The 14,890-nt window shown below is 46.7% G+C and overlaps 1 protein-coding gene across 2 annotated transcripts in view; it reads left to right on the top strand.

The window, feature by feature from the left end:
- The first annotated feature begins 12,748 nt into the window (after nt 1-12,748).
- ELOVL5 (ELOVL fatty acid elongase 5) overlaps nt 12,749-14,890 on the top strand; it is a 40,238-nt gene continuing 38,096 nt past the window's right edge. Inside the window, exon 1 of one of the 2 annotated variants that reach the window (XM_051777888.1) lies at nt 12,749-12,847. Coding sequence is in view for 1 of the 2 variants with exons in the window: in XM_051777887.1 (XP_051633847.1) it covers nt 14,293-14,377 (85 nt within the window). In the remaining variant the exon portion in view is untranslated. Of the gene's footprint in view, nt 12,848-13,838; nt 14,378-14,890 lie in introns of those variants that run through there. The other variant, XM_051777887.1, reaches the window with a different exon arrangement.

Here is a 14,890-nt window from a genome sequence, read left to right as displayed (position 1 = left end):
TAAACTGGTGGGGAGGGGGAGGGGAGAAAAGAACATAAAAAAAATAAAATCAGAAAATGTATTGTCTGTTTTTGAGACGTTCTAGGAAATTAAAGCAGAAAAAGAAGTCAATATTTTCAAAGGTCTGCTTGAAACAAGAGGTGGAAATGAGAGGTCTAATCCAAGGTACCTTCTAGAAAAGGAGACCATCAGAAGGAGCAAATTGTGGTAAGCATGTAGCACCCATACCTGCATCTGCCGTGACAGCTGACACAGTAGTTCCGTGATCTCTTAATCCAGCACAAGCCCTTACTCAAAATGGAAGGGATGGTCCAGTCTTCCCCCTGTTCCTAGGCCTCATTCCCATCCTCTCCCTTGAACCCACACTTGACCTTTAAAAGTCATCTAGTCCAACATCCCTGCAGTGAGCAGCAATGTCTTCAACTAGATCAGATTGCTCAGAGCCCCCTCCAACCTGACCTTGAGTGTTTCCAGGGATGGAATATCTCCCAGCTCTCAGGGCAACCTGTTCCAGAGTTATACTTACTCCACAGCTAGGCCTACACAGCCACTTATTCCAGCCCCTTTCAGCCCCTGGCATCTTTCAGTTACCAGGACACCCATGGAAGTTGCTAATTTTCAAGGTAAGCAACCCATCTTACTGACCTGTGGCCTGCTTGATGCATTCTGGGGTTTACCAGGAATGAAAATTATACACATACAGTCCACCAGGCAAAAACTGAGTTTAAATAGCCAAGCTTCATTTTCTTAGAAGCCTTTACCCCCTGTTTAAGATAAGGATCTGGACAACAAGGTCTTTACTGCACTCTACCCGGGCAGGTTGCTGACACAGTTCCACGTGTGGGCTGTTAGGTGCATGATGCTGTGCTATGCTCAGGAACTAGGGATGAGTATTTTAAAAAGCTAATGTTATGCACATCATTCATTTTGGAAGCATAAGCTTCCCCTGCTGATTCATGTCAAATCAATTCTACATATCGTATAGTACAACAATGCAGGAAGAAACACTGATTAATGTATTAAACACAGACACCAGTCTGTGGTGCTAATACACAGAGTAGAGTTCAAAGCCTTCCATCCTGCCACCCCTGGGGACAGTCATCCTCTTAAGCCCCAGCACTGGGAATGCTAAGCCTCCTCATCAGAGCGATGTTCCAGAAGAAATCAGATGACTGCAGCTTTTAAGTCAGTCTGGCAGAGGCTAAGGTTGAGGAAAGGACAGAGGAAAGGCAAGCATAATATCTTGAAATAAAACTCAGGGTCCAAGCATTACAAAGCAACCTGTTGGAAGCAGGAGGAGAGGTTAGTAGTCTTGCTCCCATGGGAACTCCTTGTGGATTGGACAGGACATCGTTGCAGCAGGCATAGTGCAAACTCTGCTGAGGAAGAGATGCGCTGCCTCAGCCCGCCTTAGGGTCCAGCATTGCTGCTTCAGTGTCAGAAACCAGCCAGCTTTATTAACTGAAACCCACTTTCCTGCTTTCCTTTAAAGAAAACAACTCTCCACTATCAAAAGGGGGAGTTGGGCTCAGTTAGTTTTCTGATCTTAATGGGCTTCACGCTGTTACTGTTATTAGACAAGCCTTTACCGTGTGGGTGGAAGCAGAAAGTCTGCCAAGAGCTTCAAAACTATGTAAAGAATGGGGATTTCTGATGACAGCCTCTGATGACGAGTCTCCTGCTACTGCATTCGTGAGAACAGGGCAGATGTCTGAGTTCTGAGCTGCCTTTCCTCAGTCATTAGTGCTCTCACTGCAGGGCTGGAGCAAAAATGCGACAGTTATAAAAAGTGACATGATCAATGATCCATACAAGGGATATGACAACTACCTTGTCAAAATGATACAAGGAGGAGCGGTTATAGCAAAAAACAAATAGGCCTCAATGCCTTTTTTCCTCATAAAAGTAGGTCGAAGAATCCAAGATCCATCAAAGCTGGCAGCTCATAGAATTTGGCAGCAGTTCAAAGCTAGAACCTCTTGTCCATGCTGTGCAGAGCTTGTACCCGCTATCTGCAAGAGGTAAGGAACAAGGAGCAGGGATATTTCGCACAGAATAAAGGAGTGAACTGGCTATTCTTCCCGAGTTTCAGAGGATACTCTATGCAGCCTCCAACACAGAAAATACACATATTCAATTAAAGATAAAATAAAAATTAAACTAAATAAAATAAAAAAAAAAACCCTGACACGTAAGGCTGGCAAGTGGCATAAAGGAATTATGTAAAAAAGAAATACACTCCATTGAGCCTCTAATGCTTCTCCTGGTACATAATTAAAAGAGAAGAAGAGCTGTTTACAAAGACCATCCATGTGTGTTAAGTTCACATAAAAAAAGCTCTGTTCAAGAGAAAGGTGAGGAGGATGTGAGGATATCACCTATACTGGAGCTGCAGCTTCTAAGTGGTTTTTCTCAGTGATAACAGCATCTGGAATTTGGCGCGTTGCAGCAATAAGTAGGAGCTCAGACAATTTTTAACTTGTCTAATTATAGCATGTTGGTAGCGATACTATAATTACGAGGACAGAGGCACTCTCATATATATGCCTAGAAGAGCTCTGCCAAGGGGAGCTGGTAGCAGCAGTAACTGTCCTCGGTATACACTGAACTAACTTAGTTCTTGTTAAAATATATGTAAGGGCTCAGATGCCTGCAGCTGACCAACATCCTTTGCAGGAGTGGGAGCTAAAACCTCTCAGTCCGCAGCAAAAGCAGAGCATGGTATCTTTGATCTGCAAAGGTTTAGGCTGATATACTTCACTTCTCATTTCCAACAGGAAGTAAGAGCACAAACAACTTGATTCTCTGATGAAGTAATGTGATAACTCATTGAAGAGCAGTAATTTGGCATTTCTGAGTTCCAGTTGTTTTGTCCTGACACAAGAGAAGCCATCCTGGAGATGAAAGGCTCCAGGGACATCCCAAAACAACCATTCCCACACAGAGGTGGGGGTAGCAGTGAACAAGGCACAGCAACTTTCAACTTCAGAAAAATTCAGTGCATAAAATTACTCCAACGATAAAATAAAATCAGCCTCTAGTCCAACCATACCACATATCTTCCTTTTAAAGGACAAAGAGACAACTACAACAATAAAAAATGCCTCTAAATTCAACTAGATACAAACTTAGTATTTAAAGTCATCAGATCATAACAGCTATTAGACAGTGATACAGCCAACCAGAAAATAAGATGAAGTTCAGAAACAGAATCTTTTACCACAGAAATCACAAAAAAAAAAAAATTAAATTCAAGAGACAAAACTGTAACAAGGCCCAAAAAGAGGAACTTACCTCATTTAAAATGGAGTTATGTGAGAGAAATAAGGACAGACAAAAACCAAGGACTGGATCTCATAATTTCAATACTTTCATGAAAGTGGTTGCTTACAGATGTGGATGTACTAGACTTCTACTCAGGGAAGCAGTCAACACAACCCACATCACATCATCAGCACCCTGCAGCTGAATAGGATGGACATGGATGTGAAAGGCCAGTACCTAGTTTATGACAACACTGTAATCATGCCATCCTCCTTTTCAAATAGACCAATAAATGCAAGAAACTCTAATTATTGTTATTCAGGCTGTTCAAGTACCGAAATGAAAATTTGTGTCAAAGGACTAGAAACAAAAATTACGGCAGAGAAATAAACAAGCTTTAGCAGACTGCAGCTTGGAAATGCTATAAATGGAAAAAATTATGAAAGCAGGAATTTGGAATTAAGATTATAGACCAAATTATTTACCAGAGGCACAGGACAAATGTTAGGTGTCATCAAAATAGGTGTAAGGCTTAATAAAAAAAAAAAAGTAAAACTAAAAGACAGGACTGTAAACTCAGATGCATTTATTCATAAAAGAAGAGTCTTCGGAGAAATGTCACCTCAGCAGCATGAAAAAAAATAGTTTTGGAAATAAACCCAAGCATATTAAATATTTTTTCATGCTGAAGTCATTGGTAGATACTTTGCTTAAACATGGCTGGAGGAAGGCACAGGATTCAAGAAGAAATGAATAAGACTGACCAGAGCATTGTTTTTAATATAATTTATTTTCAAAAATGTCAGTCAGGCTTGTTTCTTTGAAGAGCAGCAGTACCCGGCCCCCAGAGACGGCAGCTTCTGCTCCAAGCAAGAACTCCTCTTCTTTCCCAGGACCTCATCACGACCTCCTGTGGACTTTAACATGACTTTGGTTGGCAGGCACAGTCTCAACATATACACTTGGGATGTGGGAATCTGTGTGGCTGGGGATGTTCTTTTTGGCTGCTAACTTTGCACAACAGGAATAGTTTAATGTCTTCGGATATGCCTAGGAAAATCTCACTAGGCCTTAGGGTGAGGGAATGGATTCAATCATCTTTAAGACATTTCCATACCCTTCTCCTATCTCCTGAATATTTGAGGTGTACTCTGCATGCACATAGTGGGAAAGAGTCCCTGCCCTGAGTTTACAGTGTAAATGGTCAAAACAAGCAAAGAATGAGGGAGGAAGAGAGGAATATCCACCATTATTTATCTCAGTGTCTACCTACATCCAGTATTGTTCACAGCTGAGAAAAAAATGTGTTCCTTGGAGAAAAAAGCCAAACCAGCTCTCCTTCCTAGGGAAAACCAAACTACTTTTCAACTAGCAAGAAGTAAGCTTATGTTAAAATACCTCCTACACAAAACCTGACCTGGATTGGTTGCTATCAAAGATTATTCCCAATAGCTGGCAGTGTGCTGCTGGCAGCTTACATTTGAGGAACTTACACAGGGTGCCCTCACAGTTCTCCTGAGGACAGCAGCATGGCTGGAAATATCAACAGCAGTCACTGCTTTGGGTGGTTCACTTTTCAGCTGCACATCCGCAGAGGGCTCTCTGAAGATGATCAGTGAGAAGGTGAAAAACCCTAAAACACCAGTTATTTTGAATGTTTAATCTTTTTCTTGGCTTTTTTTTTTTTTCCAATTGCCTGTAAAATATGTTCCCAGCCTTCCTTTTTCCCAGGTCATGTGAGTGGAGGTCCGAAGAAGATTGCAGAGGCCAGAAGGTAAAGGCAGGTTCTGCCTTTCCAGGTGAGAGCTGGGACAATCTTTAGAAGTGGAAAAGGATATCTGAACACTTTATATCAGGTAAAAAGGTTACTCTCACCTTAGGACATGGGCTGAGCAAGCAACAGAGACAGCATGTTGGATTTACAGGTTCTCCTGGGAAGATGGGCAGTGGAGGGCTGAGTGCTGTGTAACGAGGCTTCAGTATCCTGCAGCCAGGAAGGCAGGCTGCAGGCTGGTCTGAACAGACAGTGATCCCACAGTAAAACAGATTAATAAAATTTTTGAACATTGAGGATGTCCCCCCAAGTTCCTCAAAATGATCATCTCACTCCATGAGGATCAGCATGGCGAAGTCAGATATGGTAATGCACTTTCTGAGCCCTTTCTAACAAAGAATGGTGTGAAACAAGGCTGTGTTCTTGCTCCAACCCTTTTCACAGTCTTTTTCAGCATGATGCTCCAAAGGGCCACGGCAGACCTCAATGATCAGGATGGTATCTACATTCGATACTGTACTGATGGAAGCCTTTCCAACCTAAGGCGACTGAAGGCCCACACTAAGACCTTAAACCATCTTGTCCGGGAGCTGCTTTATGCTGATGATGCCGCCCTTGTCGCCCACACAGAAGCAGCTCTGCAGCGTTTAACATCCTGCTTTGCAGACGCTGCTGAGCTCTTTGGGCTGGAAGTCAGCTTAAAGAAGACAGAAGTTCTCTATCAACCTGCACCTCAGGAAGTCCCCCATCATCCCCACATCACCATTGGCCAATCAGAGCTTAAATCAGTCCAACAGTTTAATTACCTAGGTAGCCTCATCTCCTCGGATGGTAAGATTGATGGGGAGATAGACAACAGGTTAGCAAAGGCATGTAGTGCTTTTGGAAAACTCCATAAAAGAGTATGGTGTAATAAACACTTGAAGAAAAGTACAAAGATCAGTGTTTACAGAGCCATAGTGCTGTCTACTCTTTTATATGGTTCCAAATCATGGGTCATCTACCGCCACCACCTGCGACTCCTGGAATGCTTCCATCAACGCTGCTTCCAAACAATCCTAAACATCCACTGGTCAGATTATGTGACCAATACATCTGTTCTAGAACAAGCAGCAGTCACAAGTATTGAGGCCATGTTACTGAGAACACAGCTGTGTTGGGCAGGGCACATCTCAAGGATGAAGGACCACCACCTCCCTAAGATCTTGCTTTATGGTGAACTTACCTCTGGCTGCCGCATGAGAGGAGCCCCAAAGAGAAGATACAAGGACTTCCTGAAACAACATCTCAGCCTTGGCCATACTGATCACCATAACTGCTCTACTCTGGCCTCCAATCAGGAGGTCTGGAGACACACCATCTATAACGCTGCTGTCTCCTTTGAGAATGCACGCAGGATCACTCTCGAGGAGAAAAGACAACGCAGAAAGAATCGTGTCTTGCAGAATATACCACCTAAGGAGTCTTTCTGATGTGCCTTTTGCAGTCGGATATATCTATCTCATATTGGCCTCATAAGCCACCAGCGTGCTTGTAACAAACGTGGATAGAGCCTCCCTAAGTCTTCATTCGCGAAGCCCAGCCATGAAAATTGTATACAATTGTTTTAACTCAGGAGAAATGTCCAGGTATAATGGTTTTCTCAAAATGCAGAAAAGATTTTCTGCGAACACTTAAGGCTGAAAGAGGAAAGGAGCTATATCAGGATCTGAGTGCTCTGTAGGGAAACAGCCGCCTCAAAAACATGACTGCAGTGATAACTTAATAACTGTGTTGACTATCAAGTAAGAGTTGGCACTATGAGGTCCAGCAACAAAGCAGATTGAATGAATTAAGTACTTGAAAAATTCCAATGCAGAATGACAACCATCCAGATTCATGCATGTGTTTTCAGACAAATCAGAGCATTTACAAAAATACTTTTTTGCATTAAGACAGCATGATTTACTGTGCCCTCCAAGCAGTAAGACAATGTTATCTCTCCACAACAGGATTATCTCAAACAGTTTATACTGTCTGTGATTAAAGACAAAAGGATAGGGAACACGACACATGAAGAGGGATTGCAAATGCTGCCCTTAACTGCTTCTCAAACCAGAACATCTAACACTTTTAATGGAAATACAGGGTTGTACTCTTACCAGCTCCCTTATACTGAGTAACATGACAGCTCTGAATCCCAGTCCCAATAGTTCTGAGACAAAGCAGAAAATTGGTGACAGGCTGCTGTGGACAATGATGGACCTATGGTGATTTGGAAGAACACACATTGTTTTGAAGGATTAGATGTCGTAATCTGCATAGTAAGTCAACAAGAAGGCACCTTAGCAGGAACAGGCAAGGAACAAGCATCCAATTACTAATGCAAAATAATGCAGCTCATACTTGATTCACCTACTGTGATCACCATTATCTTTTATAAAATCACTCTATTGCAGCAGAAACTGCTCGAAGTGACAACACACTTTCCCCTTTGAAGAACTTCTACTCTTAACTGCAGATGCATCCAAATTGTGAGGGGAACATCCAAAAGCAGGCAGGGAAAGAGAGAGGAGGGCTGGGCTCACAGAGCTCTCTGGGGTCGCAGCAGAGCAGTGGGACAGAGGTGTACCAGGGTGACCTTTACATCCTACTCCCTTCCTGTCACTCTGCAGCCACCAGCAAAAGCCCAGGGCTAAGGTGAGTTGTGTCTTGCACCTCTCCAGGAGGAGAGTTATGGTTTGAGTACAGGGTTATAAACAAGACACTACTGATTGCCATTTCTACCGCAAATATTGAAAAAGAGAAGACAGACTGAGGAGGACACATGGGCACTACCCACATGTGTTAACTGAATTAACCTCCAGGTGCCTCTGGGTTAAGTGACCACTTTCTTCATGGCCATTTTGGAACTACCTGGCTCCTTTACTACTTACTTATCAGAAACACCTTGTTATTCTCTGTGCATCTTCTCCCAGCAGCCCCAGCAGTGCTATAGGGGCAAAACAGCTAGTATATAGTGGCTAGATTCCTGGGGATTGTTATTTTCTCAGCTTGGGTCATTAAAGCTTTAGCAGCATTGACAAGGGTGGACATTAATCATGTTTGTCTCTCTGAGATTATGAGCGCACGGTGAGAGAACATACTAACACCAGTGACAGAGAAAATTCCACAATTATTTGGCACGAAACAAAATATTTTGGTCTTGTGGGATACTCTTGGGGTAAATCTGGCTCTTAAAATACACTGCAAGTTTGGTGAGTCAGTGTGGGTTTTCAATTCTATTTAATTATTTGCTTACAGCACTGCACGCTGCGGGGAGATGTGAGAGGAAGAGGAAATGCAGAAAAGTAACTGCCGTCAACATAAAATGCATAAAATTGGATTAAAAACATAGGGCTAAAATTTGCTTCCACTCTAGCTTGTGAGAATTTTGCTCTCAATGGCAGAAAGCAAAAAACATTCTCAAAAGTTAACACCAGTTTGTAACATGATTATACCTCAGAACAGAGGGTTAGTGTGTTCACACCAGTTCTGTGCTGGAATCTCAAAATAGCAGTTTCATCCAGTCACTTGCTTCTGAGAGCTGCTAAGGACAACATTATGAAGAAAACCTTGGTTGGAAGCTTTTTCTATGAAGATCAAATATTTAAAAGTTAGACAAAGTTGTACAAACAGCATGAAGCATTTGTGGTCTGCACAACAGAAGAAAACACCATATTCAGAAGAGACAGATGCTGAAATTTCAAGCCTGATTCTTTAGTTCACTGATTAAGAAGAACAGTAATCACATCCCACTTATCTCATTGATAAAGAGCATGGAGCTGCCACAGTCAACTTGGATGGATGCCAAGGCAAACCTAGGCAGAACTGAAAAATCCAGTTAAGATGACTGAGTGGCAAATGATGGTTATTTATTCTGTTTAATTTGTTAATTTATTTCTGGAAATAATGGATTGATTTATTTCTAATAAAAACAAGGACCTATTCATTACAGTAGGTAGGATTTCTAATAGATTTTTTAAAAAGAAGACAGATTTGGCAGCTCATCCCCAAAAGACCATTTGGGCTCACTTCCCTGGAACACACACTTCCTACCCCTTTATCCAGGCTGATTTCAAACACCACGCTGATGTTTGTTTGGGACTTCTACTCCAAGCTCTTTTGTCCTCCCAGTGCTGTAGCCCTCACTGACTTTTCACCCTACTTTCAGTTGTTCCAGCTGTTCACCTCCTACCATACTCTCAAACACTAGCATCTAACCTCTTTCCTTTGATTACCATTGATTTAGTGAGGATAATCCTGTCTGCTGAGGTCTCTGTCACCTCTGCTGCTGCTGCCTAGACTGAGTCACTTAGAACTCAACTTGCCACAGTGCTGAGATTCTGCCTCTTCTCTCTCAAAAGGCAGGATTATAATAGTCGTGAGACACAAGTAAAAATTAAATGCAAGATATAACTTATGTTACATCTGCCCCAGCAATCCTTCTGTCTAAATCTCTAATAATGTTTAATTTGTCCTTTTCTGAACCCCAGCCTCATTGATTGCACTCCGATAACGAGGTCTCTGAAGCCCATCCTGAGCAAATATACCAGCAGCAATTACATCAGTGCTCGGTTAATAGGTCAATGGCAATGTCTTCACTCCTGGCAAACCTGCGGGTGCTCCAAGAGGACAGGGATGATGTTGGGACTGAGTACATCTGCAGCCCAAAATGACACTGGTCAGCTCCTATCCCTCATTAAATGCTAAACGTTTAGCACCAAAACATTTGGTATTGTTTGCTTAGTTGTCCCAAATGTGTAATTCTGAAATGACATTTCCCATTATGTGACATTGCTTTTGTTCTCTTACTGATAACAGCATGAGCACTCTGGGGAGGCCAAGAAGTAGAAGAACCAGCAGCCCAGCAGGTGGGCAGGGAGTCTCATGCTGGAGCTGGGCTGGCAAGGCCAAAACTCCCCCCAGCCTCATCCTTTCCCCCATCAGCAGCTGTGTCTTACCTCTCCAGTGCCAGCTGCCTGACACCCTGGGCATACAGAGCCTCACTAAACCCCCACCAACCAAATGAGAAAAGCAAGCTCCACAATGGAGACACAGCAGACACGTACCAGCCTCTGGTGGGCTTGGGGCACACTCCCCTTACTGTGGGACATAGCATGGGGACCAGGAAGCAGCACATCCGTCTCCCAAACAGGGTGCTGCTCACTCCTCACCTACTACCAGCCTTTCTCTGCCTACACTCTCTATGAACTGCTCCATGCCTTTTTGCATCTTAAGTTCTTATCTTTTATGTTTAAACAGCCAGATTGAGTCTTAATTATTTAAGCACCTTCCAGATTTAGAAAGTCATTTTGGCTGTGAAAGAAACAGTGCAATCATCTCTCATCAATAAACCATGCAAACAAATGTGTACTCCTGTTGGGAAGGAACTTTATTTAACACATTGAAAAGTGTTTTAAAGTGTGAAAGATGTGAAAAGACCTAATGGTTGTGATGTTTCAGTGAGGTCAGGACATTTTAGCTCAAGTGAGAAAAAATGGAGCTTGTGTCTTATTCCACTAATTTCACTAAGACCAAGATGGCTTGACTTCCAAAACAATCTTGGGCAAAAGGCTTCCAGAAAGGCAAACTCACTTGAGAGTTGTGTTGTTTTTCACAATTTTTTGCTGGTTTTTTTTCCATAAAGTGTTAAAACACACAGGCAAGGATGGTTGTGAGTGCTCACACCTTACTGAAAAGTGCTACAAAGCCTCAAATCACAGACACACAAGGCATATAAAGGTTTGGTTCTTCAGGGAAATGAAGATTTGGGGTTTAAAACAAAAAGGGGGGGGGGAAGCAGGCACAGCATCACCAGTCGCTTGAGGGAGGGGATTGTCCCACTCTGCTCTGCGGCCTCACCTTGAATATTGTGTGCACTTCTGGTCATCACAATATAAGAAAGATATTAAGCCATTAGAGAGTGTCCAAAGGAGGGCAACAAAGATGGTGAAGGGCCTGGAGGGGAAGCTGTATGAGGAGTGGCTGAGGTCACTTGGTCTGTTCAGCCTGGGAGAAGAGGAGACTGAGGGGAGACCTCTTGCAATTACCACTTCCTCATGAGGGGAAGAGGAGGGGCAGGCACTGATCTCTTCTCAGGGGTAACCAGTGACAGAAGCCAAGGGAATGGCCTGAAGTTGTGTCAGGGGAGGTTTAGGTTGGAAATTAGAAAAAGGTTCTTCCCCCAGAGGGTGGTTGGGCACTGGAACAGGCTCCCCAGGGAAGTGGTCACAGCACCAAGGCTGACAGAGTTCAAGAAGTGTTTGGATGATACTCTCAGGCACATGGTGTGACTCTGGGGGATGGTCCTGTGCAGGGCCAGGAGCTCGCCCTTGATGATCCTCGTGAGTCCCTTCCAATTCAGCATATTTCATCATTCTTTGAAAAAGCTCCAACACAAACCAAACAGCATTCCTATTAACATCTTACTCTAATAAAGAAATAAGACTGAAGAACTATGGCATAGCCTCGATATCTACTTAAGGAGCTTAAGGAAGATCATTTCTGATTCCACTGGGAAACACACTGTGTTATTGTGTTGCCCATTTACAGCCCAGCATGATGCTGGGGGACTCTTTGTACACTGAGCTTTGACCAGGTGAGGTGAGGTTGCAATGCGCTGCTTCAGCTAAATGATCATGGACATGGGACCAGTGCATTACTACTCCAAGAAGGGTACTGGACATTGGGCTGGCATAGCTAGTCCTAATGGCTTCACCTATGTGCCTGCCTTCTATAGCCATGAGAAAGCTTCAAGAAACCTTTTTTGCTCCAGCTTTCTAAAACTGCTAACTGCTTCCCATGGAGTGCAGAAACTTGATCCTAAATAAACCCCATGCAAATTGCTGCTTGACTCCTCTTCTTTGCAAAGCAAAGCTGCTCTGTATTTATGTCACATTTTCATTTAATTAGCAAAGAGATGGAACAAACTCTTGGGGGTGGAAAAAATTAAAATGTCACGTTTCGCCATGAGAGAGGGAAAGAAACAGACTACTTTCTTCCTGTTGGCAACACTAATGCCAAGGCACCCTCGCTAATGCCCCATTAGGGCCTCTTGGAGGTAATGAAGTGTCTGGAGAGGGTGAACGGGACTATTCTGCCTTTGCTGAGCATCCCAGCCACTGGAGAGGAGCCAAAGAGGATGCTTTGACATTCCTTCCTCAGACATCCGACACTGTGGGGACAGGCTTAACATACGCATGTAAATTACACAACAAAACTAGTGGGTTTATAATAGGACCAAATTAAAATCCTACCTAGTTACTGCAGCCAGAGCTTACATTTGAAAACGCTGTAACGCTGCAAAGCCCATTACTTCAAAACACAGGAAACACATCAACTGTTATCTGCCTGGGGCCTTTAATGTAGGCCTGCTGCTCACTCATTAGGATAGTCTTTAATTACACGGTCCCATATCGTTTTCCACAGGGGTCCCCTTGCCTCCATGGCCTGGGCTGGAAGCCCTCCCGGCCCGAGGGAACCGCTCGCTGTTCCATGCAAGGTCCCGACTTGTTGGACGGGACCCGAAGCCGGTCCCTCAGCGGCGGGAACCCCGCACGGAGCCGCTCCCGACCCTCCTCCCGCCGCCGCACCCGTGACGTCATAGCGCCCCCGGCCGCCGCCCGTGCGCCCCCCGCGCCACTCTGACGTCACGGTCAGCCCACGGCCGCCCGGGGGCGGGACCCCCCGCCCCGCGCCCGCCCCGGCCCCGGCCCCGCCCCCGCGGCGCCGCAGCGGGACAGACCGGCCGGTGCCGCCCGCCGCCCCCAGCGCCGCCGCCAGCGCCAGGTAGGGCCGCGTCCGCGGCGGCAGGGAGGGCAGCGCCGGGGCTCCCCGCCCCGCGGCGGGATGCGGCGCGGCCTCCCGGGCCCGCGGGAGGATGCGGAGGACGAGGGGGGCGGTGTCGGGCGGGGGCCGCGGCGGGCGGGGGGTGCCGCTCCGCGGGGCGCGCAACAAGTGCGGCGGCAGCGCCGGCGGAGTGGAGCGTGGCAGGGCTCGGCGGCCGGCGGGGAGCGGCGGGGCTGCGGCCGGGGACGGGGCGGCAGTGGCGGGCGGGCCGGGGGAGGGAGGGGACGGGGCGGCGGAAGGGCCGGGGCTCTCGCCGGGAGCGTCTTTCCCCCGGTGTAGTTCGACAGCATGATGCAATCCCGCATTGCCATGGATACTGCATCCCGGGCGGCGGCAGCGCCTTCCGCCGTGGCGGGGCACGGGGCGGGGAGGAATAACGGGCAGGAAGGGAGGAGACCCCGCACCTCAGCCCCCGCCGTCGGCTGTGGGCTGCCTCCTCGGGGAGCTCGGGGAGACCTGAGCGCTGCCACGGCTCCATATAGAACGCCTGATCCGTTTTCTCCGGCGTGGCGGGTGTGCGAGGTGTGCATCCCGCAGCCCGGCCTCGCTGAGGGAGCCGCTGCCGGCGGGGGGAGCGGGCGGCGCGGAGCAGCCCGGCACAGAGGGGCAGGGTGTCAGCGGAAGGGCTTGTCGGGCTCGGAAGGGAAGAATCCTTCTTCTCCTGCTTCTTCTTCCCTGAGCTCTTGCCCAGCGCCCCTGACCGCGTTGCTGGTTTAGGACTGGAGCCGCTGGCACGGTGGTTCCCGGGTCTGTGTGTGGAACGGGGCACACGCCGCGATAAACCCGCGCCGTGGAGACGTGCGGTGCTTCCGAAAGGTGCCGGCCCGTTTGAAAATCTAGATGCTTAAAGGGTAAAAGCATTACGAAATGAGCGGAAAATGAAGGGCAAGCGATAGAAATGTGTCAGTATGTCAGATGCCTGTGCGGGGACTTTCTTAAAAACTTTATGACTTTGCTTCTATCTTTTCCATCTCCTGGAAGCCCTCGGGCACTCGCAGCGTTAGAAGTCGGCAGTGCTCGGGGTTATGCGAAGTATTGTCTTGGGCATTTGATAAGTGTTTTCTCCTTCCTTGCCTGCGCTTGCTGCTTTTCTGCCCTCACTCCCTTCCCCTGATTCCCAAGGATGCAGCCGCTGAGGATCTGACTCCAGAGGGATTTCCGGCACTAATCTGTGCTCTGAGTCCGCAGACAAAAGGCCAGTTTTGCAGACCTGGGCAGGAATAGTAGCACCTTGGCTTGATCAGCAAAAAGGGCTCCTGGCAGATGACAAGAGGCGTTTCTCCCTCCGGCAGCTGGGTGCAGTGCCTGCTCCGTGTCCCAGCCACGGCTGAACGGCAGTGCCCCGTACGGCTCATTTGTATTCTCAGTGCTTTGAGTGATCTCTGATGCTGTGGGATTCAGTGCCATGGCAGAGCACTCGTGGCTGTGAGGAAAAATGCCAGCAAAGAGCTCAGCCGGCTGCCAGCGATGGTGAGGGAGAACAGGGCAGGGGCATGGCTGCAGTTGGGATGCTTCCGATCAGGAAGTCTGCGAAATCGCTCTGTGCAAATGGAAACACGCCCTGCAGCTGAAACCAAAGGAGGACAAGCGTGCAGGCGTCTCCCGTGGCGGCACAGCCTTTCGCCAGAGTTTTGGGCCAGGTTGCTTCCAGGGTGAGGTTATCTCTGCCAGAGCAGCTCCCTGCCAGGGGGCTGCGTGCCTGCCTTAAACCGCCGGCTTAAATTATCGTCGGTGGCCGCGGCTGGGTGGAGGGTTTTGCAGTTGTGAAGTTGTTGTAGGTGCGGGCTGACAGTGCTGCTGCATCAATATTAAACTGCTAGCATAGAAGGAGGAGATTTATTTGGTTTTAATAAGAACTTGTGAATAACGCTGAGGAGCTTTGCGATATATTTAACCCTAAACCTTTCTTGTTCGTTCCATGCAGTCGCAGCCTGAGATTTTTCTTTGCTGTTAAAATACTCCATAGCTAGAGATAAGTACTGG

This window comes from Manacus candei, unplaced genomic scaffold (assembly GCF_025592945.1).
Source record: "Manacus candei isolate 608988 ecotype Guabito, Panama unplaced genomic scaffold, ASM2559294v1 h1tg000011l, whole genome shotgun sequence".
Taxonomy (NCBI): Eukaryota; Metazoa; Chordata; class Aves; order Passeriformes; family Pipridae; genus Manacus; species Manacus candei.
This window is presented reverse-complemented; position numbering and strand designations above follow the sequence as displayed.